Below are 26,901 nucleotides of genomic sequence, written 5' to 3' on the forward strand. Positions count from 1 at the left end.
AAGAGTGGAAGAATGTTGTGTCATTCTTGGGCATCATGATTAAGAGCATATCTTAAAATGGCTGTTTTTTGTGTAAATCAAAACGTTTGAGGTGATAGAATTCCAAATGACAGCTGTATTATGAAATAAGTACATGCATTTGTACTTATGGTAGTGTATTTTATAAATACTTCATGTAAATTGTGCTGTGTTTCACTCCATGAAGACCACTAACAGATGTCTCATGATATTCCACAGAAAGGTTATCTCATGATTCCTGTTGAACTTTGACCAAGCAGAAGAGTGGGATGACTAATGGGAAGCACGTTCAGACGCATGCTTACATGCATGCATGCACACGCAGGTTTGTCCTTGAACACAGTTTTTCGCTCTATTGTGAGCGGATCAGCGGGAATGGAATTTTATGGGTGTTTGGGTTAAAAAGAAAATAAAAGTAATAAAAACGTATGGGCATGCAGCGATAATGTGGCAGATGTGACTGAATTAATTTGGGAATTTGATTCGATTAGTATTTAAATAGGGAGGATGTCAGATGTTTTCTTCTGTGGATTTCGCTATGCTGCATTTTTTTTAATATTTCATGTTGGAAAATGTAAACGTTATTAGCTTCCAATTGTTTTCTAGTTGTGTACTGATGCGATTTGGGATGACTAAAGCTACATGATATCATTAAGTCTGACAAGTTGCTTTGATCGTCTGCTGTCACAGAGACGACGAATATCACTTTTAATTAAAAACAGAAAAATAATCGAAGACGTTTTTATTGTCCCACCTTCACGAGTGACATCGAAGGCAGCGTACTGGTCACGTGACCAGTTAGCACAGCTGAGGATGCTGAGGCTTGCCCGATGTTAGCCTGATGCTAGCTTGCTAGCTCCGCTAGCGTTGTCTGTTAATCCCGTGAGAAACAAACGCTTCTTTTGGCGTTTCCAAATACAACCACACAGGCCAACCGCGACACAAACGATGGAGAAGTCGCAGCGAATGTCATTTATGTTCCTTAGTCGTAACGGTGTTTGGTTCGCTGTCAATGTCATAGTTTGCAGCTAGGGCTGACCAGTTAGCTCCTGTAGTCTGCTGCAACACAAGAGCCAAGGCCGAGCGACAAAAGAGAGGCTTTTGGGTGAGTGATTTTAGATTATCTGTCTGTGTTTCATTGTTTCTTGGTGAACGTTAAATATTAGCTTGTCGTCCGATTGCTCTTCTGCTGCGAGAAGTGGTTTTGATGTTAGCCTTTGTCGTTAGTTGATTACCCTGGCGTTCATGTTTTGTCAATCTTTGGCTGTCACCCAAACAGCGGCCCTTTTAAAAACTACATTTTGACAGCTCACATACATACATATGTTGTGTATGTGTATGTACTACAATAACGTCTCAACGTTTCAACGAAATATACTTGTTGGTGAGCGGCAATTACTATTTATTAAGTGGATTTGAATGCGAGCTTTTTCCACGTTAATGTAATTTATAGTAACATTTTGGCCCTGCTGACATTTACTTGTCATACCAACAATGGTATGTGGTATTTGTACATTCACATTTAAAGCCTCAGCGACATGCTGCATGTTGCTGTAAACATGCATTGCTCGAGTCTTTTGTTGCTGGTGCATGCTGGGTTATCTTGCAAAAGTAATGAAGGATAAATGAATGATTAGAAGCTGAAGGAAACAATTACATGAAAACACAATAAATAAATAAATAAATGGTGGATATGGCTTATTATCTTGGTGCAATGATAAAGGAAGATATGTTGTTAAAATAAGATTGATGCATACATTATTAGAACTATATATACAGTCCCTCATTTAACTGGTTCCAGACCCGACAGCCATAAGCAAATTCCACATAGTAGGGTTCCTTATTTATAATTGTAATATTTTCATAGTTAAGACCATAGATGGTCTTCTATTATTATTGTTAGAACTATTACAGCCCTCTAGACATGAACTAATACACTGATATAGCAGACATAACAACAGAAAACAAGAGATAAGACATAGTCTTATAGTCATAGACCTACAACCGTAGTTTTGTCCAAAAACATGTCAACTTAGCCTAAGTAGTCATATTCCTGACTAATAATTGTCCATAGTCAAACGTGAAATGTTGATTTCATTTTCATTATTTTTTTAGATTAATATATTTAGAAAAACAGTGAAAGAGCAGAACTGCGAAAGTCAAAGCGTGAAGTGACGAGGTGTCAAGACATGAAAGGGGACTTATTATGCTTTTCTCACTTTTCTGACCTATATATGTAGTTATAATGTTGTATTCTCGTTTCAAATGATGCCAAAGTTTCAGATAATGAGGTTTGCGCATTTGGAAGTGAGCCCTGAAAGAAGTTTGGGATGGCTCTGAATGCTCGGTTTCAGAGAGTTTTTTTTCTAACACTGGCTAACTGAGATGTGATGTCACAGTGAAGACGTCCTTATATGGAGGTACCAGGGTACCCCCTGCGCTCCTCCCCACTCTGCAGAACTCTGCAGAATGTTCACTGTTAGCACCGTCTTTATTTGTGTAAGTAAACGGTTGTGTGTGTAGCATTATAGAGTGTGCATAGAGGGAGCGTCCCACAATTGGTGGGTCTTACCCGTGTGTTGTTAAAAACAGGTAGTCCTGCAAAAAAAAACACATTTCAGGGCTCGACAATAACGATGTACCGATGGCCCGGGGCAAGTTAAAACAAAATTCGGGCAAGTAAATCCAATCAGTGATATTCCCGTGGGGCAAGTGCACTTTGGCATGCCATACTGCCAATAGTTTTTTTTAAAGCGGTTCTTGTTGGGTGTTGGTAAAACACGGACTGCGTAATTCCGGTGGTAATTTGCAAACCAATCCTTGCAAATCTTGAAATGGACCCATCAGAATCGTTTATTTAGACCGCGGTCCGTAATCCACAGTCCGCGTTTTACCCACACCCGTTGTTTGCGATCAACCAATCAGCGATCGTTTGACTACGAAAACATCCGTCATGGCGGCGCTGCCAACATCGTCTAATTCTGAAGGAAACAGCAAAAAGTGATGAACCAGTGCCTCCTAAAGAAGTGTTTTATTAGCGGCAGCAAATCAAATGATGGCACAGGTGAGTGAATCATATTGCTGTGACAATTTGTAGTGGTCACAATGAAACACCACCGATTAGATCCAATACCAAGTGCTGATTTTGCACAAGCTACAAAATCTAGCGCTTCCATTTCTCTGTGGATTTTTCTCACCTTTGCTTCACAAATTATTGTTTGACCATTGAGCTTTTTTTCTGGATTAAAAACACTTTACTAGTACACAAATGTGTCTATTCAATAATGTTTCATTGTGGTGCACAACTTATAAATATCACTGCTTACTACGACTACCATGTGTAAGGTAGTATGGTAGTACTCTCATTTCATCTTTATTTGAGATTCTCATGTGATGCCACAAAAAATTACATTATATCAATATGGCAGTCTTTTCATTTTACATGGGGCAAGTTCGGGCAAGTAGTTCTCACCTTAAGGATTCCCCATGGGCAAGTCATTTTGGTTTTTAATGTAGAGCCCTGCATTTCCACTACCGATGTGTGCCAAGATTGTCTGCACGTAGCAGGCATTGCGCCCTCACGTCCAGCTTCTGAGCTCCAAGGCTCCAGTGGTGCCTCTGACAATAAGTACGCCACCTCGGGAAGGCGAGGTGGATGGAGCATCCTCTCATCCCAGTTCTCCAGAGATCCAGAACTCTGAGTGCCTATGTTACCACTCTTTTCAAGTAGGCCTCCAAAGGTTTCATTAATTTATTATCAACTCCTTTACTGACAAAATTAGAAAGTGCGGTTCGACAGTTGTCTAATCTTGTGACATTTCCTTTACTTCAGAACTGCTTATTATTTACTGTGCCGCTCGCAAGTGAGGATATGTTAGCTCTTTGTTTGGCAGGAGTCAACAAGCTTGTAACGCATTGAAAATCACAGGTCAGTATATACCAGTATAACAACAAAAGTCTGAATCACGATGCCAAATGTCAAACACTTTCTAACACTGAATTCATCACACAACAGCTTAACATTAAAAATGTGTACATGATAATATTCACACATGTATCAATGTTATTTAAAAAGTAAAAAATATATTTTAAAGTTTTTCCATAAGGTGTAAAGTCAGTTTAACTTTGGGCTTTAGACTCTGGGTCCTCTGGGTCTCTCTGGTGGACAGAAGCAGCGTTGCAGCACCATAATCTATGCTTCCTGTGCTTCTACAAGGAAATCGTTGTCTCAAACAACATGCATTATGAGACAACTCAAAAAATCATTTTTATTATCATATTAAACTCATATTGATACATGGTTTTATATTCTGAGATACAACACATGAGTGTTAAGTTGCTTTATAAGTTTAATGATGAGACCGAGAGTCAGGCTGTTAATAATGAGTAATGACCTCCAACATTTTCCAAGAGGTTCACAAGCTCTTTGTGAATTTTTTTCATAGCCCATGACTGGCTCCCGACAAATGAAAAGCTGACTGGTCCTCACAGACATACGGCTTTTGCACCAATGTGGTTTATAAAAGAGTTTTTGCTACTGAATTTGCTGAGTGCAAATTTATGGTAGTTTAATTTAAAGTAATGGTGTTAGGTTCAAGCTTTCAACATAATTTTTTAAAATAATTGTTTCATATTCTCTTGTCATTTGTGTCTTATCTCTGCAGGTGGACAGAGAAGAGAAGCAAATCAGGCTTTCGACCTTCTCAGACCTTCTTGAGAAGTTGTCTTCTCTATTGTCTTCACTTGCAGAGCCATGTCTTCATCGGGGTGCTGCCACCTACCCGGCTCCCTCTGTGATTACTCAGGGAACACTGAATCCAACTCATCTAAAGATTCAGAGGAATCTGATTCCACTGCACAGGCCCAGTTTATCGCCAAGGTTACGGCTAAAGATGGCCGCCCGCTCTCCACCATTGTTAAAGCTGTGAGCCTGCAAAGGTAAGAGGAGGAACATTGTGACCTTATGAACATATTAGTTATGGTAATCATTGTTCATTATGTCCTCAGTGATGTAGGCATGTGCCGGATTTGCCATGAGGGAGGTGGAGGGGAGACGCTGCTCTCTCCATGCGAATGTACTGGAACGCTGGGCAAAGTGCACAAGAGCTGCTTGGAGAAATGGCTGTCATCTTCCAACACCAGCTACTGTGAACTCTGTCACACCGAGTTCACCATTGAGCGGAGGCCACAACCCCTCACGCAGGTCAGAAGGGTACAATTTAATTGTTGTTTTTAAACTACTGAGTTAGCCGTGGTTTGCACCTGCCCCGGTTAGCGTGTTTTTCTATTACGGTCGAAAATGTGCGCACAATTTTGCCTTGCTTTGCATGCATTCTCTGATTGGGGTACAATATGGCAGATGTCTTGTTGTGTTCTTAATTCACTCAGGCCAACTGTGTTTTTAATGTGTTTTTTTATCACTAAACATTCTTGTTAGCATCCAAAAACTAAATGGAACAGGAAGTGGAAGTCAGCTGCGTGATACAGTACATGCATAAAACAATTCTAAATACATATAAATGAAAGGTATAAATGAACATTTAAGGTTACTTTTATTTTCATTGAAGATGTGACCGTTCCCAAAGACACAATACAGCAGTGGGACACCATCTTCCTGTTTTGTCATCAAGTCATTTCATTAATTTCTTTCACTTTCTTTGGGTCTATTTTGAGTTATTGAGGTGAGAAACACTATTGAATTCAAGAAATAACTCATGGCAAAACAGGAAGGTGGTGTTGAAGAGGAAGGTGCTGCCACATGGCGTTGTAAGGTACAGTCACATCAAGAATCTGTCGCCAGTGAAGGTAAAAGTAACCTTAAATGTTTGTTTATCCTGTTCATTCATCATTTATATGTATTCCATGTTAAAATATAAATGTAAAACTATTAAAATGAGGGTTTTTTTTTTTGCTTTCTGGAACAAATTAATTGGATTTGCATTATTCCTTATGGGAGAAATTCTTTTGGTTAGCGTCGTTTAGGTTGGGGTACGACCATCTGAAATGAATTAATAACACTAAGGTTCCATTGCAAAATGATAACACTGACCTGACTGTCTACAACATTGTGTTTTGCAAAATATAATATTGTGAAATATATCTGAAAAAAATATATTGAAAAAATAGACGAGGCGTTAATCAGTCCCTCCAGCATTTGATGATGTTGCAATCTCAGCAGTTCATGCAGCTTCGACCAATCTCTGCAATCGCTTGCAATTTTGGCTGAAAATATCCCCCATGATGTCGTCATCGTCCCAATATGTCCCTGCATTGCCCACCCACGTCCTCATGTGCTTGTTTACATTGACAGAGATGTTGACGTGTGATGAAAATTTTTCATCAGCTCTCATTTACCAATAAAAGTCAGTGTTATGGATCACGCTCAACCTCGTTAACCAATGGCCTCCTGATTTTACTTTTACTCAGTGGCTGAAGGACCCGGGCCCCCGCAGCGAGAAGAGAACGCTGCTGTGCGACATGGCCTGTTTTCTTCTCATCACGCCCCTGGCAGCCATCTCTGGCTGGCTGTGTCTGAGGGGTGCCCAGGACCACTTGCAGCTCAAGAGCAGACTGGAGGCCGTCGGCCTCATTGCACTTACCATCGCCCTCTTCACTATCTACATCCTCTGGACGCTGGTAATATATGAGATTATTCACAGTTTCACTTTTTTGATAGAACTATTGAAATAAATGAATATTTTCAAATATAAACAGTAATATGCTTAAACTTAACATTTAGTCTTTTTTTATGTAGAGGTGTGGAAAATGCCTTCAAATGGAAAGCATTCAAAAGGATTCAGATTCTTAAATATTTTTCAATTTAAATTTTTCAGTGAAAAATTTGCATCTGACCACAATTCCAAAAACATTTTTGCAAATATGTTATTACCCCTTTTTTTTAACTGTCGTCTTTCACCTCTGCCAGGTGTCCTTTCGGTATCATTGCCAGCTATACTCAGAGTGGAGGAGAACCAATCAGAAAGTGCGCCTGCTCATGCCTGACATGAAAGGCGCACACACCACCCAAAGTTCCGTACCGACCAAGTCGACAAAGAAAGTGACTGACGAGACCATCGTATGAGTGCAGAGCAGCGGCGAGGGAAATATTTAAAATAAAGCCAGCCGAAGCACTCACTAAACAACAAAAAAAATCATATTAATGAACCTTTGCACTTCAGATGGACCATTCTGAGAAAGGGCGAGGACTGCTTTCTCCCTCTTGTTTTCTTGTATTGAAGCACTTGATGTAAACTTCAACAGTATTGGCTGGCCACAAATGTGGTTTTCAGACGAACTCGTGCCAGAGTCACAATTGATTTTGATAAAGTCTCGTCTGTGGACAGCTGGTGCTGAGAAATGAACAGCTGAACGTGAAGATGGATTTAGGACTTAAGGTATGAAATACTAAGACACAAGCTATTGTAGCAGGATATAACTGACAAGCATGCTACAGCAGTATATCATATTCACTACCTAGAATTCCCCACATGCACCTTCACTATGTATTTAGCTGTTTTGAAACAAGGGGCAAACTTAAACTTAAGCTTGGAAGAGTATACTACTAACTTTCAGTATGCTAAATTTAATCTATTAGTAGATAATCTATGCCCTGTATCGCCTAAACACACAGTTGAGGTTTCACCTCGCAAGTTGTATTTTTACTCTCCAGTTGAACCTCTGTGTTCCAGTATGTGTTGATTCTTTCTTGCTATGTATTTAAAAAAAAAAAAAAGGAAAACGTTGGGACAGCAAGGCCTTTACCACTTGAATGTTTCCATTTCTTAAGAGGTTTTAGGATGGAAGAAACCAAATGAGAGATCATTATGTCCCATTCAGTTTTATGGTGTGAAACAGTATGTCATCTCTGTAGATGCGATTTTGAGACGTGAATAGCGTCAGTTGTTGCTTAGGGGACGAGGTCAGGACTGCAGGCAGACACCCTCTTGTGTTTTTTTCCTACAGATTTTGTAAACCTGTCCCAAACCCCAAACGTACTGTATATATGACCGTCAATAAGTAGTTTTCCAATGCATTGGTTGGTAAACTGTTACTCCTCCACCCTGGATGTTTTGTACCAAACTTCCCCAAGCGCCTGTTCAGCATATTTTATTTAACATACTAAGGACTGTTTCTTGCCATTAATTGCCCACATTACAACATTTTGCTCACCTTACAGGTCCACATGTTGAATGGATGTATATTCATAAATGTCATGTTAATACAAGTCTTATTGACACCTACAACCATTTAACATTTTCCAAGTGAGACTTAACATCTGGACTGCAATTGTCTCATGTAGATAACACCAACTCCACCCATTCCAACAGCACCGCAGTAATACTGCATCCATGTACGTAAAGAGTACTTTTAACACTCGGGTGCACTTTGAGCTATTGTCTTAAGAGAATTAGCTGTGGTTTTACTTGTGTAAGCACCATTCATTAAAATGAGCTACATCGCAAATACTGGTAAAAAATGTCAGATTTCAAAAAACTACCAGTGCTTACAGATACCCGGTAAGGGTGCAACAAAGTAATGTCAATCAGTGTAAGCAGCAGCCAGTATTTCTTGTCACCGTAGTCTTCCTGCTGCGTGGAAAGTTGGTTTATTGTGCAATAAATTTGGAGGGACTCCCAGACTTGTCCATGTGAAAACTGTTTCCAGCTTGTTGGTTTTACAGTGAAGAAAATAAGTATTTGAACACCCTGCCATTTTGCTATTTCTCCCACTTAGAAATCATGGAGGGGTCTGAAATTTTCATCGTAGGTGCATGTCCACTGTGAGAGAGATAAACTAAAAAGAAAAATCCAGAAATCACAATGCATGATTTTTTAACAATTTATTTGTGTGATACAGCTGCAAATAAGTATTTGAACACCTGAGAAAATGAATGTTAATATTTGGTACAGTAGCCTTTGTTTGCTATTACAGAGGTCAAACGTTTCCTGTAGTTTTTCACCAGGTTTGCACACACTGCAGGAGGGATCTTGGCCCACTCCTCCACACAGATCTTCTCTAGATCAGTCAGGTTTCTGGGCTGTCGCTGAGAAACACGGAGTTTGAGCTCCCTCCAAAGATTTTCGATTGGGTTCAGGTCTGGAGACTGGCTGGGCCATGCTAGAACCTTGATATGCTTCTTACGGAGCCACTCCTTGGTTTTCCTGGCTGTGTGCTTCGGGTCGTTGTCGTGTTGGAAGACCCAGCCACGACCCATCTTCAATGCTCTGACAGAGGGAAGGAGGTTGTTCCCCAAAATCTCACAATACACGGCCCCAGTCATCCTCTCTTTAATGCAGTGCACTCGTCCTGTCCCATGTGCAGAAAAACACCCCCAAAGCATGATGCTACCACCCCCATGCTTCACAGTAGGGATGGTGTTCTTCGGATTGTACTCTTCATTCTTCTTCCTCCAAACACGCTTATTGGAATTATGACCAAAAAGTTCTATTTTGGTCTCATCTGACCATAAAACTTTCTCCCATGACTCCTCTGTATCATCCAAATGGTCATATGCAAACTTAAGACGGGCCTTGACATGTGCTGGTTTAAGCAGGGGAACCTTTCGTGCCATGCATGATTTCACATCATGACGTCTTAGTGTATTACCTACAGTAACCTTGGAAACGGTGGTCCCAGCTCTTTTCAGGTCATTGACCAAGTCCTGTCGTGTAGTTCTGGGCTGATTCCTCACCTTTCTTAGAATCATTGAGACCCCACGAGGTGATATCTTGCATGGGGCTCCACTCCGATTGAGATTGACCGTCATGTTTAGCTTCTTCCATTTTCTAATGATAGCTCCAACAGTGGACCTTTTTTCACCAAGCTGCTTGGTAATTGCTCCGTAGCCCTTTCCAGCCTTGTGGAGGTGTACAATTTTGTCTCTGGTGTCTTTGGACAGCTCTTTGGTCTTCGCCATGTTACAAGTTAAAGTCTTACTGATTGTATGGGGTGGACAGGTGTCTTTATGCAGCTAACGACCTCAAACAGGTGCATCTGATTCAGGATGATACATGGAGTGCAGGTGGACTTCTAATGGGCAGACTAACAGGTCTTTCAGGGTCAGAATTCTAGATGATACACAGGTGTTCAAATACTTATTTGCAGCTGTATCACACAAATAAATTGTTAAAAAATCATGCATTGTGATTTCTGGATTTTTCTTTTTAGTTTATCTCTCTCACAGTGGACATGCACCTACGATGAAAATTTCAGACCCCTCCATGATTTCTAAGTGGGAGAAATAGCAAAATAGCAGGGTGTTCAAATACTTATTTTCTTCACTGTACATGTTTAACTTAACCTCGTGTTTGTAATTGCAGCGTGCAAACAAAATGTACATGTCCACTATTGATTTGAATGTTTACCCATACAACAACATACACAGCCTCATAATACTGTAAAATTTATTTTCATGGCATTAATATAATGTATGTGAGCAGACACGCTATCAAAATAAACAAAAAAAAAACCCAATATATTTTACAGGAAATAAGCATCAGCAGCATTACTACCACTTTTTGAGATGATGAGTGAACAAGGAGTGGAGTCCAAAAACAGGATTGCTGGTACTACTCAAACTTATCAAGCGGAGAGACTGTACTGTTGACTTTACTACACAATCATTGCTAAGTCACAGTTACTTGTGTTGTAGCAGCAGTCCAGTTTTTGCACTAGATTGTAGCAGGCTGAAACTGGGTCAGATTACTACTTGAAATCAATTCCTTCTGTGGCATCATGAACCGGTTTCCCGGATCTACAAAGCGCTGATTCAGACTACGGTGCCCCTCCCAGGCAGACACAAGCATATCAGCACTGGATTCCAATTCATAATCCACTTTAAAGGTGTGATGCACAGTTGCCATATGTTACAGGTTCTGACAGCACTGCAGCTTGCTCCCCCTCTGGCCGTCCGTGGTTGGGGGCACACTGATGTCAACCACATTGTTTCCTGGGGACTCGTCGTGGGCAGATCGCTCTGCAATCTGTTTCTGCGATACGATACGGTAGATTTCTGTTTTTAAACACACAAAAGGAGATAAAAACAATGTTGGTTTCTTCATGATGCTCAGCAGCTCCCGGTGTCATTGAAAAGTGATGGGAGACATTAGTTTTTATTGGTATTTAAAGTGGACATATTATACTTTTATAAACATAGTTTGCACATTATAGTCTCATGTCAAAGTTTCAGATATTGAGGTTTGAGAGCCTCAAATACATGAAAACAGACCGTTTTCGCGAAATCCCCCAAAAAACAACCGAATAGGTGCAGATTCTGGAAGATCTAGAAAGCTTTCTGTGCCGGTTATCGTGTGTAGCTGCTCTCTAGAAGTCCACAAATCAATGCAAAGGGCTGAAAAATTAGCATCATAGGTGGAAAAACGAAAAAGCTCACCTGTAAGGATATTCTTAAAGGCTTCTTCAACATTTGTTGAGTCCAAGGCTGACGTTTCAATGAACGACAAGTTGTTTTTTTCTGGGGTGTAAAGAGAAAATACATCAATAGTAATGATCAATTATACTGTTATACTGCATTACTTTGCGGGAGTCTGGAATGTAAAAAGTAAACAGTATAATAACGTATATCGTTGTAGATACCTTAAAATATTGATACAATGACCTTTGTTGTACAAAGAGATGTCTATTCCTTGTGTAGCTGCCAAACCTGCAGCTCCATTTCTTGTCTGCACAGCTAAAACTGATACTTGCTGACCCTGCAGCTTTGAATGTGCTGATCACGTTCACTCGAGATGTGCGCTTCCTGAGTTCTTTTCTTCAAAGAAGGAAAAGCTTTACCTGCGAAGGCTCGGGCCTCGTCTGTAGGCACGGCCCTGAGGTGGCGCAAGTCGCTTTTGTTCCCGACCAGCATGATGACAATGTTGTTGTCAGCGTGGTCCCTGAGCTCCTTCAGCCAACGCTCCACATTCTCATAGGTCAGGTGCTTGGCTATGTCGTACACTAGGAGCGCCCCCACTGCTCCTCTGTAGTAACTGAAATAAACAAGTCACATTAGGTATCACAGCTGATAACAACATATACTTATACTTTGTATAAATGAATTTAAAGCATATGCATTTATCTGCCTCACAGTCCAGAGATACAGATTGCAATCTTTGTGTGGCGTTTGCATGTCCACCTGTTGCTTGTGCGCATTTTAAACATGCCGCTCCAGGCTCTGTGAATTTCAGTATGTGCTGTGATTGGCTGGTGACCGGTCCAGGGCGTACCCCTGCCTCTCGGCCAAATCCTGCTGGAATAGACTCCAGTGTGACCCTGTACAGCATAAGTCAAGTACTTCTTTGTACCACAAAAATATTTTGTTATTGTTGCTACCTCCGCTTACCATCACTCTATTAGCTTTAAATATTTGGCTGCTACTTGCAGATCATTGAGGCGAGTTAAATATTCATATTTCAGCAATGGAAAATGTCACTCAAAATTACATTTCAGCAAATATTTGGTTCAATTTATTTGTATTTGTACAATTATTTCCTATATACAGTAATCCCTCTTCTATCACAGTTAATCGGTTCCAAATGCGACCATGATGTGTGAATTTACGCAAAGTAGAACATTATTAGAGCCCCTTTGACGTGAACTAAAACACCTATACTTGTATTACGCATCTATCTATCATGTAAATAAGCGACTTAAGACATAAATATGACTCATGTTCATGTGTGTTGATATAAATGTGTTCCCTCGGGGAGCACTGTGAGTGGCGTCACGGGTTCAGAGTTGGGTTCCAGCTTGCTGTGCGTGTTTTAAATAATAATATATTATAATAATAATATATTATATCATATAATAATAATATTAATAATAATTCAAACCTGCAATAAAAGCCTGTGGTCCCGGCAAACAAGTCTGGTGATTGTGTGTCTCATCGAACATTACAGCAACATTACCGACACCTACTGACTCGTGTACAATACTATGTCAATGTCTTTGAATGCATCTTTTGAATGCCCTACATGTCAAACTAAACTGTGTCAAACTCAAGGCCCGGGGGCCAGATGTGGCCCGCCACATCATTTTGAAGTACCTGTACCTGTACTATACTGTATTTTTATTTTAGTTCATTTAGTCATTTTTATGTTTGAAAATGCTTAAGTGGTGGTCGTACGGCATTATGGGAGTCTACATTGAAGTTTCTGATGGACTGATTTTTCATGTTCTTGCAGTGGAATTGGCATTCTGTCATATTACAAATATACACCTCCCTTATTAAAATACTAGACCAGGGGTGCTCATTAAGTCGATCGCGATCTACCGGTCGATCGCGGAGGTGGTACTGGTCGATCGCTGGTCGATCGCGGCGTGACATTAAAAAAATATCATCCTCGCATCAATGCCGTCACTTGATTGATATACAGGGCAGCCATTCAGATGACAACTGAATGTTGCCCTTCGGGCGACCAATCAAATCAAACAACGTCTAAGTGCAGCAGAACTTACGATGTCAGCCTATCATCCATCCCCGTTACTTGATTGACATACAGGACAACCAGTCAGATGACAACTGAATTTTGACCTTTAGGTCACCGCTCATGCGTAAACAGCGATGCAAAGTGCTAAGCTAGTCGGCGAATTGCATCAGATTTCAAGCCCTCGCTAAAGTTTATGGTTACTAAAATGAGTGAAGAGCTGGACCAAGTAAAAAGGCAAAAACATATCACTTCCATACGGAATGGGAGGTGGACTTTTTTTTCACAATGTCTTTTTCGAAGTGCGTTTGCCTCATATGCCATTCTACCATCGCAGTACCAAAGAAGGGAAATGTGGTGTAATGTGGAGGTAATTACAAAAATGTTAATAGTTAATTATGTGTGTTTTGCAATATTGGCTCATTTGGTTATGTAAGGTACATCAACATACATTGTACGTACAAATAATCCTCAATACATTTGAAAATAAATAGATGTTTTGCATTTTTGTAGTGGGTAGATCATTTTGACTCGGTCATTTTAAAAGTAGCTCGCATGCTGAAAAAGTGTGAGCACCCCTGTACTAGACAATCAGTACATTACAAGAATGTTTTGCTCTTGTGACATTTGTCCATATGTGTAATCATTACTTTTACTGTGTTGTCACCCCTCCCGAGTTGTTTTTGTCAATGTGGCTATCTCCTCTGCGAAGAAATGGACTCACGCCGACGTGATGGCTCTGTAGCGTTCCTGTCCCGCTGTGTCCCAGATCTGTGCCTTTATCGTCTTGCCATCCACCTGAATGCTGCGTGTTGCAAACTCCACGCCAATGGTGCTTTTGCTCTCCAGGTTGAACTCATTCCTTGTGAATCGAGAGAGCAGGTTGCTCTTTCCGACACCCGAATCCCCAATCAACACAACTGTAGAAAAGAGAAGGAGAATGGTAATACATGTACTATACACAAAGGTGATCAATGGATAGATAGTAGCGTTGCACAAAAAAATCTTGATTCATGCTAATAAGTAGGGATGTCCAATAATTATTGGTAGTGATAATTATCGCAATGATATCAGCAAAAAAATGCAATATCAGTTGATATCGGTATCGGACCGGATCATGAAAACCGATGCTGTATACAACACCTATGTTTTCATTCCACCACAGGAGATAATGTCATATTACACATATCGGTATCAGCTGATATCTTCTTTCTCTTTCGGCTTTTCCCTTCAGGGGTCACCACAGCAAATCAATCTCATCCATCCAACCCTGTCTTCTGCATCTGTCTCTCTCACACCAACTACCCTCATGTCCTCCTTCACTACATCCATAAACATCCTCTTTGGTCTTCCTTCTACCAATATATTCACTATCTCTCCTCTGGACACGTCCCAACCATCTCAGTCCGGCCTCTCTGACTTTATCTCCAAGGCCTCTAACATGTAATGTCCCTCTGATGTAATCGTTCATGATCCTATCCACCCTGGTCATTCCCAATGAGAACCTCAGCATCCTCATCTCTGCTACCTCCAGTTGTGCTTTATGTCTTTTCCTCAGTGGCACTGTCTCTAGACCAGGGGTCTCAAACTCAATTTACCTGGGGGCCACTGGAGCTAGGGTCTGGGTGAGGCTGGGCCGCATCAGGTTTTCCAAAAAAAACAACAAAAAACGGAAAAATGAATAAACTTTGCTTTGGTTCCGATTTTCTACAAGAAAAGCTCTGATAAAACATTCCACTGTTCTCAAATATCTTACTTTTTATTTTTCTACACAAAATAAGATGATAAATAAATAAACAAATCAAGAATAAAGAAAATCAATCAATCAGTAATAAATATAATAATAATAATAATAATAATAAAACGGCAAATAATAAAAACTTAAGAAACCACATATAGTTGGTGGGTAGACAAATTATTTTTTCAGATTAAAATGAACAAAGCATTATTAGAGCCCTGTAGACATGACAAAACACGACTATAGTCACATTTATACTCTTTTTATTTACAACATATTGCGCAACTGCAGGGTCTTGAGACACATGCTAACTCGCAAACTAGAGAGCTAGCGACCTAAACGGTAGCCTTCAAGTTATTTCCTTTAAACTTAAATAGCCAAAAACGTACCACTTCCACACGGATAGGGAGGATAACTATTAACAGTTATTTAACCTTTAACATGAACATTAATCAAACGTAATAATTTTTCTGGGTACATGATACCATACAGCATCCATATCAAACTTGCGCGGGCCGCACTAACATTAATCTTTCATATCAAGGCGGGGGCCTCAAACTAGTGTCCTGCGGGCCACATTTGGACCGCGGGCTGCGTGTTTGAGACCCCTGCTCTAGACCAAACAACACTGTTATCGGAAATTGAGAGTTGGACAATATCGGTGTATCGGTTTTCGGCAGTAAAGCTATTGGACAAGTAATTGCTAAATATTATTTTTACTTATGAAAAAGCTGCCATTTTCTTGAGGGACTCACACTGTTGTCAATAACATGATGACCAACACTTCCTCCTCACTCAAATTCTTTATTACGTGCATGAATTTCTATTCATTTCTATCCAAAAAGTCTCCCTTCAACTATCTTTTCAGGACCTCCCATAAAGACAATGACAATGAGGAGTGCAATAATACTGTTAACTGTTAATAATAAGCAGTTAATTTAAAATGTAAGCACATAGCCTTGGGCATGGGTTCATATTAATATTCCATCATTGCAGTCAGCGAACAATTAGTGTTTGTTCTGATGGCTGCTACACTGTAGCGTCCAAAGGTCTGTTGTTGTCTTGAAAGAGTCAGAGAGCTGAGTGAGTACAGGCCTGGAGGGTGCGGGGGTGTGAGTTGGGGGGGCTCCTCTGTACAGCAGCAGCAGAGGTGGAGCCTTATTGTTTTTGTTGCTCCTTCCACAAAGGAAACAGAGGAAAACTTTGACACCATTCTGGTCTGGGCTGCAGGAAGCTGATAACATGCTCCATCCAAACCTGAATCGACAGTTTCAGGCCGCCTTGCCCTTCCTGTTTCTGCGGGGCTCGGGACAACTGCTCGGGGAGAGCAGGAGAGAGGGAGTCCTCGCCTCCGGCAGATGCACTATTCATCCCACAGAGGATACTTTGTTATATCTAAATGGCCTTTTGGCTCCTGCACCCCCCAGGATGTTAATGTGCCACGGGAGCTGATATCACCATCAAAGAGGCATTCTGGATCCAGCTGAGTCCAGAAGATAAACAGCAGATCCATCAGCACATATCATGCATTAAATCATGAGGCTCCTTTTAACATCTGGCTGAGGAACATCCTCACCTGATCAAGAGGCACTTTGGTCAGATCAGGAAGCTGATGGGGGGGGGGGGGCGGGGGGGGGGGGGGGGGGGCTTGACTAGATTCACAATGATGGCTCTTTTATGGGTATAGCACCAAAGTTCCACAGGCCTACGCACAGATATAGGGTGTAGCATCCTACCTAGAAGCATAGCTGCAGGCATTGAAACGTTGCAGTGACTGCGTTATTAAGATCACCATCTTGCCGCTTGTACATCAACAAATGTTTGGACAATCATCACCTGACATCACAGATAACTATAATATGAATTTACAATGCGATGACAGTGTGAGCCGGGGTGAAGGAAGAAATGCGGTCATCACCGCCCCCCCCCCCCCCCCCCCCCCCATTTACCTTTGAACAAGAAATCGTATTCATCGTCTCGGTTGCCCATTCTAGACGAGGCCACTCCGACGCTTGTCCCCGCAGAATGATGTGTGAAGTATGGGTGGGAAAGATGGGGGAAAGAAGCAGAAAAATATGGTAACGGTTGGCGGTGAGACTCTGCGCCAGTGCTGGCTGTCAGGGCGAGCTGGCTGCAGAAAGGCAAAGCTCTCAACTCTGCAGAGGGAGGAGTCCCTGCACTTTGAATATCTTCCTCCGGGGGGCGCTGCTACCATGGACGTTCCAACGGTGGTTCAGACCGCAGTCATACTGACTGAAACGAACATTGACTTTATAAATATGTCACTCGCACATTGTTTCGTGTATAATTACATACAGGCATAATTATTTCAGCATAGAGAAAATCACAATTACAATTCTAATTATGTGTTTAAAGTATTGTGGAAGCTTTCAACATGCAAATTCAATGAAGACACTTTGAAATAATTAAGTATCATGTTACATCTTGACTCGCTGATCCTTACATAAATGTTAAACAATTTTGCACAGTCTGACATATAAAATTACTATAAGGGCAATGTTGATTTGGTTTGTAGAACATGCATGTGTGGATTTATTGTGTTGTGTTTTTGTAGAATTGTGTTCTTAAGTTTCTTTTTGGTCATTTTCATAAATAAGCATGCATGTTAACTCTTATTGTTCTGTGCTATGTCTGTCACTTATTGCACTGTATCCTCAAGTATCACTTATTTGATTAAATGCTCAGTTGTTGATTTGACGCTTTTTTGTTTTGATTAACTTTTTGGGCGGAATTTCCCTTTAAAAGCCACGTGACACCTTAGTTCCGCCCCGCAACTGCGATCTCTCTTACTATTGGCTGTAAGGTCAGCTGCTGTTGCAAGGTTGCACGTGCAGTTCCGACTTCAAAATCAAGATGGCAGCCTCCTTGTGTCGGTGTTACCAGGTAGGCTCATCTCACATGTCCTTCACTCTAGCCGCTTAAAACAAGCGAATTAATAATATTACACAATAAGCATATACAGGTTTGACTTTGTCTTTCTCTGTGTAGTTAGTTGGTGGAGAGCCGCGTGTTTGTCATTAAATGTGGCAAGAGATGCGTGAATGAATGGGCCTTGTTGCGTCACATTAGGAAGATCATTACTAGCCATAGGGTTTGTTAAGTTTAAATCGTGTACTATTTCATACCTAACCTGACTTACCTCATATGTGTACATATGTGTACATGTATAACGAATAAGAATGTGTACAGAATAACGTTGGTAATGTCGATGAGTAAATATTGCACATTCAGGTGGTTTGAGGCACTACCCAGAGCACATGTGTCAAACTCAAAGCCTGTCTATTTGTAACCTTTTTTCTTCTAAACGTATTTTTTCTTTTATTTTGACAGAAAGTTATCTTCTAAATATTGTCTGATTATGCAACAAGATCCCAATCCGTTTTTGTTATAAAAATAAGTACTTGAATGTCCGCTTGTCACCTTGACATTGTCACTTCACTTCTCATTTCAAAGCAAATTATCCATCAATATATTAGTAACAATATATGAGGTTATATTCATATACTGTACTATACAAGTGGCCCTCTGAGGGCAGCCATATTTGGAGCAGTGGCCCTTAACGAGTTTGACTCCCCCAACCTAGAGACGATATGTCAGCTTTTACGCTAGTTAACACAGTGTATGTTCTACATCTTAATCAGTGTTGAGGTATTTGGATCTGAGAGTTGAGGATGTTCTCTTCGTTGCAGCTGGTTGGTAAACATTTTAGGGGCCCCTGCTCCCGGTCACTGGTGTTCTCCTATTTTAGAGGAGATGCTGAAAGGTTACAAAGGAGTGCAGCAGCAGCAGCAGCACTGCAGGTAAACCATCTATAATGTTTTGAGCATTTCTTTGTGTGGTCCAGTGATGTTATGTGTCAGTTTTAACCTTGTTTTGTTTTTTCCATCAGGTGCGATATGCCTCTGGCAATAAAGGTTTCCTGGGAGAGTTTGTGGATAACCTTCGTCAGGAGCTCAGTGAGAATCGGGAGATGAAGGAGAACATCAAGAAGTTTAGAGAAGAGGCCAAGAGGCTGGAGGAGTCAAATGCACTCCAGCAGGCACGCCGGAAATATGTAAGACATCTCCACACTTAATAATAACCAAATAATGTCTTAGTTGTGTATATTCGGTATGAATTGAGATCACAGTATAGTTTGGTTTATTTTTTATTTTTATTTTTTTTAGAAATCTATAGAATCCGAGACGATGAGGACCTCTGAAGTATTTAAAAAGACACTGGACTCCTCGTTGGAATCAGTGAAGGAGGTAAATAATACAACTACATCAAAATACAGTAGAAACTGTTTAAATCGACCCTGTTTATGTCAACTCCCAGTCTTAAGTCAAGGAAGTCAACAAGTCCCAGTCGACCATGTTCTTATTACTTAAAAGTGCTTGCTTAAGCCAGAACCTTCAACGCCCATGTGGACAATGACAGTGTGACCTGGAGTGGCGTTATTGGGAGGAACGGCCTCCCTGATCTGAACCCGTGCGGTGTGATGTTACTGGACTTCTGTGCGAACCATAGTTTGGACATAACTAACACCATGTTCGAACATAGGGATGTCCATAAGTGCACTTGGCACCAGGACACCCTAGGTGCGAACCTATGATCGACTTGGTAGTCGTATCATCAGACCTACATCCGCATGTTCTGGACACACGGGTAAAGAGAGGGGCTGACCTGTCAGTTGGATTAGATGGTGGGGCAGGATGCTGGACAGACCTGGAAGACCCAAACGAGTTGTGAGGGTGTGCTGGGAACGTTTGGCAGAGTCTCCCGTTCATCGAGTCTTCAACTCTCACCTCCGGCAGAGCTTCACCTGCATCCCGGGGGAGGACCGGGATATTGAGTCAGAATGGGCCATATTCCGTGCCTCCATTGCTGAGGTAGCTAACTGGAGCTGCGGCCGCAAGGCGGTCGGTGCTAGTCATGGTGACAACCTGATGGTGGACACCAGAGGTCAGGGTCAAGCTTTGTAGCAGGCTGAAACTGGGTCAGATTACCGTTTCCGGTAAACGTTGGCCTCCGCCAAGGCTGCCCTTTGTCACCGATTCTGTTCACAATTTTCATGGACAGAATTTCTAGGCGCAGCCAAGGTGTTGAGGGAGTCCAGTTCGAGGGCCTTAGAATCTCATCTCTGCTATTTGCAGATGATGTGGTTCTTATGGCTTCTTCGGGCTTTGACCTTCAGCGTTTACTGGGACGGTTTGCATCAGAGCGTCAAGCAGATGAGACTCAGTACCTCCAAAACAGAGGCCATGGTTCTCAGTCGGAAAAGGGTGGAGTGCTCCCTTCGGGTTGGGAATGAGGTCCTGCCCCAGGTGGAGGAGTTTAAGTATCTCGGGGTCTTGTTCACGAGTGAGGGAAAGTGGGAGCGTGAGGTCGACAGACGGATCGGTGCAGCCTCGGCAGTAATGCGGTCGCTGTACCGGACCGTCGTGGTGAAAAGAGAGCTGAGCCGGAAGGCAAAGCACTCAATTTACCAGTGGATCTATGTTCCCACCCTCACCTATGGTCATGAGCTTTGGGTCATGACCGAAAGAATGAGATGGCGGATACAGGCGGCTGAAATGAGTTTCCTCCGTAGGGTAGCTGGACTCACCCTAAGAGATAGGGTGAGGGGCTCAGAGTAGAGCTGCTTCTCCTTCACATCGAGAGGAGTCAGTTGAGGTGGCTCGGGCATCTAGTCCGGATGCCTCCCGGATGCCCCCCTGGTGAGGTGTTCCGGGCATGCCCAGCCGGGAAAGACCTAGGACACGCTGGAGGGATTATGTCTCACAGCTGGCCTGGGAACGCCTTGGTGCCCTCCCGGTGGAGCTGGAGGAGGTGGCCGGGGACCGGGAAGTCTGGGCTTCCCTACTGAGACTGCTGCCCCCGCGACCCGGACCCGGACCTGGATAAGCGGAGGAAGATGAAAGGATGTTGACATACATTGCTAACCGATTTTTTTGACATAAAATTTAACCCCCAGTGGGCCATTTGTAGGTGTGTCACAAGATATTGAGAGATTAAAACGTGACATTTCTCGTTCAGAAAAAAACATTATAATTTTGCCGCCCCCAATACATTGTTATGTTTATTTTCCTGGTCTCCCTGCATTGGTTTCAGCACATTGGCACATTTGTTCCATGGAACAACTGCATGAACGGAGTGAGCCTGTTTTGTCTGTCAAACAGCCTGCTTGTCTCGATGGGTGGAGGCAGGGCTGATAGCATACACATTGCAAAAGAGTGTGTAACTTGGTAGAAATGAAGGTAGTAGATTGAAATATATTGTCATTTATTTATAATATATTGTCATATATATATTCATTCATTCATTCATTTTCTACTGCTTTTCCTCACGTTTAATATATCTTCAAAGGATTTCTTGTCATTGTAGTCAAGACATGCAACAAAGTTGGACTGCATGTCTGTTAACAGCATACAATATCAAATGAAAACAAAAGAATCAAAATGGAGGAAAATGTCAACAATGTCTCTGGCAGTGTCTCACAAGTAAATGTGCAAACAATGGCTACATTTGTTTCTGTTGTCCAATGCTTAGGGTGATGTCAGCAAGCTAATATGAATATATAAACATTGTTTTTTGAACATATTGTAGTGACTCAGGCAAATATACCGAATTAAGTGGCGTAAATTCACATGCATTGACATTCACTTGCACCTTTTTGTGTATAGCAATGATGTTAAGTTGAATGAAGAGTTTTTGTGATATCTTTGCCTGTTTTGTGTGTCGCCTGCCTTTTGAACACAGGGTATTAAAAAGGTGAGTCGCACAGACTTTGGGAAGAAGATAAAGGAAGGTGTGGAGGAGGCAGCCCGCACTGCTATGCACTCTGCTGAGACGGTCTCCAAGGGAGGAGAAAGACTGGGGAAGACCAATGCCTTTAAGGCCATCTCACAGGTGAGAGGAGAAAACTAACCATTCTTTGTTCTGCTGCTTTTTCCATTCATCTTGTCAGGTTATTGTTAGTGGCCAGCTGGCTGTGACATGGAGGGAGAAACTGGGTCATGATTTATTCTTTTTGTTCTGTAAACAGGACATTAACAATTTACTGGCCAGTGTCCGGCACTCAAATTTATTTACTTTTGAAGACGTACGAGCGATGCTTTTGCAAGTTTAAGTGTTAAAATCTGTGTGTCATCCATGCAGGGTGTTGAAAACATGAAGAAGGAGATTGATGTGGGGGATGCCGGGCCTTACAGAGCTCCTCCTCAGCTGAGGAAGAGGAGTGATTTTTCATCGAAAGCAGGTGCTGCTGACACTCGAGTGTTTCAGGCCAATGAGTAAGTTGCTGCAGCTGTGAAAACAAAACGAGCACTCTGTTTTTAATCAGGGATTGTAGTACAGTCGTCCCTTGTTTATCGCTCTTAATTGTTTGCAGACCCAACTGCAATAAGCAAATTTCTGCGAAATAGGATTCAATATTAACGAGCAGAATTGTGTTTGAAGTGTGTTTGACTCTCTAAATCAGTGGTCTCAAACTCAATTTACTTGGGGGCCACTGGAGCAAGGGCCTGGGCGAGAACTTTGCTTTGGTTTCGATTTTCTGTCTTGAGACACATGCTAACTCGCAAACTAGAGAGCTAGCGACCTAAACGGTAGCCTTCAAGTTATTTCCTTTAAACTTAAATAGCCCAAAACTTACCACTTCCACACGGATAGGGAGGATAACTATTAACAGTTATTTAACATTTAACATGAACATTAATCAAACGTAATAATTTTTTTCTGGGTACATGATACCATACAGCATCCATATCAAACTTGCGCGGGCCGCACTAACATTAAACTTTCATATCAAGGCGGGGGCCTCAAACTAGTGTCCTGCGGGCCACATTTGGCCCACGGGCCGCGTGTTTGAGACCCTTGCTCTAAATACATGTTTTAACATCATTAGCTCCGCATTGACATGAAGTAACACCCCTATCATCACCTTTACACTCATATTATTCTTTGTTTGTACTACATTGTGCTATGGGAACGCTGCAGGGACACAAGCGATGGCTGCCATTTCAAACACAGCATGTTACTGAGCTAACAAGTTAGCCTCTAGTTTGCTTACTCTAAACTTAGTAACTAGTAAGTAAGTAAGAAGCCAAAAACTTACCACTTCCACACAGAATGAGACAAGGTCATTTTTTCACTCTATTGCGTCTTAATGTTTTGTGTCATTACTACTACCTAGTGACCAGATCATATACATATAAAATAAAAGGAAATACATATCACCTGTATTTCAATATGTTTTAACTAGTAATTAACCATAGTCTACCACGAAACGGCAATCATTTTGTAAGTAATTTCTGAACAAAAGCCATACAGTCAGAGCAACAATGCAACCTCAATACTGCGAGGGACGACTATAGTTATTCCTGCGTCATGCCTAACAGCCCCTTTGATGTTGTGCTGTGATGCAGGGAAGCAATGGATGTTGTTCTGCACAAGGACTCAAAGTGGTACCAGCAATGGAAGGACTTCAAAGACAATAACATGGTTTTTAACAGTAAGTACTTCCTGAGATGTGTCAATTGCAGTAGTTCTATATGTGCATCCCCCCTACTTGCGCATGTGTATGTCATTTTCTTTTCAAGGCAGCAGGTGGCAGCAGACCTAAGTTGATTTCACATTAGAGTTACAGTACATTCTGTCTTCACGTCGAAACTGTGATTCCGGTCGATGTGTCCTCACATCTCCAAGTGTGACCTGTAATCATCACATTGTGTCCCCAGTCAAGTTCTCAGTCTTCTCTCTGTCTCCTGCAGGGTTCTTTGAGATGAAGATGAAATACGACGAGAGTGACAATGCCCTCATCAGAGCATCCAGAGCTGTGACAGACCGAGTCACCGACCTCCTTGGTAATTAGATTGTTGGCCTATTTCTCATTTTGTTTTTAATGTATTGATTTAGTTTAATCAACAAATCAGAAAGTCTATGTAGACATACACACCTAGATACGATACCCACCGGTCAGGTAGGTAGGTAGGTACACCGGCTTGATCTGAATTTTTTTTATACAGCTCTTGTGTTTTAACCAAATGTTTTTAATAGGTGGCCTTTTCTCCAAGACGGAGATGTCAGAGGTGCTGACTGAGATCCTTAAAGCAGACCCCAAATTTGACAAAGACTCTTTTCTCAAACAGTGTGAGAAAGACATCATTCCAAACATATTGGAGGTGAAATACTGCACTCATTTATACCATAAACTGTTGCACTTGAAGTTACTCATGATAAGATGGACGATAAGTGTAATCAATGGTAATTTAAGGGCTGTTAGTGGTCTCTCTAGTTAGCGTAGCTTCATGCAGTAATGACCTCATGTTGGTCTACAGTGCCTAAGCTTGTTTAGAAAAGTCCTTTAATCAATGATTATCAACACAGTGTTGTTGTTCATTCTGCAGGCAATGATTCGTGGAGAGTTACATGTATTAAAGGACTGGTGCTATGAAGCGGTAAGTCATACACAAGCAACATTTGATTGATTCTCAGACCACTGACTTTGTCTAATGACTATGTTGGTTTCTGTTGTGTCCGTCCCCAGACATACAGTCAACTTGCCCATCCCATTCAGCAGGCGAAAGGTTTGGGGTTGCTATTCCAGTCCAAAGTCCTTGATATTGACAACATTGATGTAAGTGTTCATATCCAAACACTAACATTCACTCATACAAACACAGATTTTTTTGAATGTGCTTTTTCCTTGCCTTGCTCTCGGTTATAGTTGGCCATGGGGAAGATGATGGACCAAGGCCCAGTGCTGATCATCACCTTCCAGGCCCAAGTCGTCATGGTGATTCGTAGCCCCAAAGGGGACATAGTGGAAGGAGATCCGGTCAGTCCATTTAAATTTTAAATCATTATTGTGGATTTCATCCAATCAGATATTACAGTCTCTCTTGTTTATTGTGGTTAATTGGTTCCAAACCCAAAAGCGAGAAGTGAATTTCCGTGTAGGAAGTAAGATTCATTTTTTTTTATTTAAGTGGAAAATTTTCATAACTGAAGCTTAGATAAACCGTGTATGACCTTCTAAATATATAACACCCCACAGTCACCTTTACACTTTTATTACCCAATATAGTAGGCATAATATGACATCTGAGACGTAACAGTCATAACATAGTCATAACGCTGTCAATTGCGTTGACAGCGTACTTCCTGCGTTGGCTATTGTTTATCAATGTAAAGTTGCTGACACACACAAGGCTTGATTTTGCTCCAAAAATGTATGGAAAAATCAGCAGACGATCAATCATCGGACGATTGAAGGACATAAGTCTTCACAGACTATACATGACATGCTCAATGTCAGGAGTACTTTGACACTTTGATCGTTACAAAAGTGTATGGTATGCTGCTTGCTGAAATAGTCGTGATGGTGCATGACATGCGGCAAGTGTTTCAAAATACAAGAACATTTTCTAAGAAAACAAGTTGTGTCCTTCCATTAGCTGAGCTCAGGAAGAAGGAGAAAGACGTGCAACATTTTCATGTGCTTACAGAGAACTTGAACCAGGTTCCTATAGTGACCTTAAATCATGATCTTCTGCATCATTACCATATTTATGCAGACATGCTGTGGTGTGATGTTCTTGAAAATCATACTATCTCTGAAGCTGTGCTCTTCTCCCTCTTAACAGGAGAAAGTGCTGAGGATGATGTATGTTTGGGCGCTGTGTCGTGACCAGGAGGAGCTGAACCCCAATGCAGCGTGGAGACTCCTGGACATCTCTGCCTCTAGCACTGAGCAGGTTCTCTAAACGGGAAAACGGAGAGGAGAGGGAGACGGTGAAAAGAGACACACAAATTGGAGATAAGCGCAGAAGGAGCAAGGATGAGGGTGAAACACTCTCACACATAAAATATATATATATATATATATATATATACATATATATATATATATATATACACACAAAATTTTGCGTATTTATGCCCACTTCCTCCTTTTGCCGTCACCACTCAAAGACTTGATGTGTAGGTTTATAAAAATATACAATGAGCTGTTGGTTTCCAGGTACTGAGTGGACTAACATTTCATTGAAAACAATGATGGAACCTACATTAGTGTGAACTTCACTCTATAGGGTGCTATGCTCTGGAAACTTAAGCGTTCCAGGCATAACCATGTCTGTTAACGCTCCATCTAATAAGGCTTGTGAATTGTGTAACAGAAGGGATGTCTCCATAGGTACTGTCAAACTAATTTATGTGCAAGATTTTTACAAAATAGGCCAAAAAAAACGAGGGTAGTGTACATTATTACATGTTGAAATACATAAATGCATTCACAGTGGATCATAAGTTTAGTCAAATCACATGTAGATAGATATTTTTTTTGTACTATAAAGAACAGCGTGAGTGCATATTGTTAATATATGGGAACACATCGACGTACCTTTGTGTCATGAAGGCAGCTTCACCGAGGACCACGTTGCACTTCCTGTCTTCTTGAGATGATGATCATATTTTATATTAATTTACCATTCCCTTTTTAATACGTCTAGTCCTTTGTTCTTGCATTTCAATCCAAACGGAACATGCTATCACGCTTACTGTTTTTTTAAGAAGACACCTAACCTAAATGCATGTGCTTCTGCAGTATAAACTCTTTATGGTCTGCCTTGATTTTTCTCGTTGTTTACTTGACATGCCACTGTACAATGAAATGCACGTAGCGCCATAGTTTGTACTCATATCCACAACACACCG

General features: G+C 41.4%; 3 protein-coding genes across 3 annotated transcripts; 2 read left to right on the forward strand and 1 right to left on the reverse strand.

The window, feature by feature from the left end:
* Positions 1-795: 795 nt before the first annotated feature.
* On the forward strand, positions 796-8,672 carry LOC131125749 (E3 ubiquitin-protein ligase MARCHF2-like). The gene is made up of 5 exons (XM_058067587.1): positions 796-1,123; positions 4,683-4,956; positions 5,026-5,221; positions 6,445-6,654; positions 6,944-8,672. The coding sequence occupies exons 2-5, from the start codon at positions 4,772-4,774 to the stop codon at positions 7,097-7,099; spliced, it is 747 nt and encodes a 248-aa protein (XP_057923570.1). The 5' UTR covers positions 796-1,123; positions 4,683-4,771; the 3' UTR covers positions 7,100-8,672.
* Positions 8,673-10,404: 1,732 nt separating this feature from the next.
* LOC131125750 (ras-related protein Rab-11B) lies at positions 10,405-17,331 on the reverse strand. Its single transcript, XM_058067588.1, has 5 exons — positions 17,130-17,331; positions 14,167-14,362; positions 11,812-12,005; positions 11,411-11,491; positions 10,405-11,029 (listed from the first exon to the last, which is right to left on the reverse strand). Exons 1-5 carry the CDS (start codon positions 17,167-17,169, stop codon positions 10,884-10,886), a joined length of 657 nt encoding a protein of 218 aa, XP_057923571.1. The 5' UTR covers positions 17,170-17,331; the 3' UTR covers positions 10,405-10,883.
* Positions 17,332-17,949: 618 nt separating this feature from the next.
* On the forward strand, positions 17,950-26,817 carry LOC131126245 (mitochondrial import inner membrane translocase subunit TIM44-like). Its single transcript, XM_058068567.1, has 13 exons — positions 17,950-18,084; positions 18,891-19,001; positions 19,091-19,255; positions 19,368-19,448; positions 21,943-22,092; positions 22,342-22,475; positions 23,610-23,695; positions 23,955-24,047; positions 24,241-24,365; positions 24,591-24,641; positions 24,731-24,820; positions 24,911-25,021; positions 25,830-26,817. The coding sequence occupies exons 1-13, from the start codon at positions 18,055-18,057 to the stop codon at positions 25,947-25,949; spliced, it is 1,347 nt and encodes a 448-aa protein (XP_057924550.1). The 5' UTR covers positions 17,950-18,054; the 3' UTR covers positions 25,950-26,817.
* The last annotated feature ends 84 nt before the right edge of the window (positions 26,818-26,901 follow it).

This window comes from Doryrhamphus excisus, chromosome 3, assembly GCF_030265055.1.
Source record: "Doryrhamphus excisus isolate RoL2022-K1 chromosome 3, RoL_Dexc_1.0, whole genome shotgun sequence".
Taxonomy (NCBI): domain Eukaryota; kingdom Metazoa; phylum Chordata; class Actinopteri; order Syngnathiformes; family Syngnathidae; genus Doryrhamphus; species Doryrhamphus excisus.

Bases quoted from the DNA above. Each gene is read 5' to 3' on its own strand.
- LOC131125749 (XM_058067587.1), top strand. From the start codon at position 4,772: ATGTCTTCATCGGGGTGCTGCCACCTACCCGGCTCCCTCTGTGATTAC. The intron at 5,222-6,444 runs GTCAGAAGGGTA...ACTTTTACTCAG, and splicing joins GGCCACAACCCCTCACGCAG to TGGCTGAAGGACCCGGGCCC. The intron at 6,655-6,943 runs GTAATATATGAG...CACCTCTGCCAG, and splicing joins TCTACATCCTCTGGACGCTG to GTGTCCTTTCGGTATCATTG.
- LOC131125750 (XM_058067588.1), bottom strand. From the start codon at position 17,169: ATGGGCAACCGAGACGATGAATACGATTTCTTGTTCAAAG. The intron at 14,363-17,129 runs GTAAATGGGGGG...TCTTTTCTACAG, and splicing joins ATACGATTTCTTGTTCAAAG to TTGTGTTGATTGGGGATTCG. The intron at 12,006-14,166 runs GTGAGTCCATTT...TGTTTATTTCAG, and splicing joins TACAGAGCCATCACGTCGGC to TTACTACAGAGGAGCAGTGG.
- LOC131126245 (XM_058068567.1), top strand. From the start codon at position 18,055: ATGGCAGCCTCCTTGTGTCGGTGTTACCAG. The intron at 22,476-23,609 runs GTAAGTTGCTGC...GCTGTGATGCAG, and splicing joins CGAGTGTTTCAGGCCAATGA to GGAAGCAATGGATGTTGTTC. The intron at 24,642-24,730 runs GTAAGTCATACA...GTCCGTCCCCAG, and splicing joins AGGACTGGTGCTATGAAGCG to ACATACAGTCAACTTGCCCA.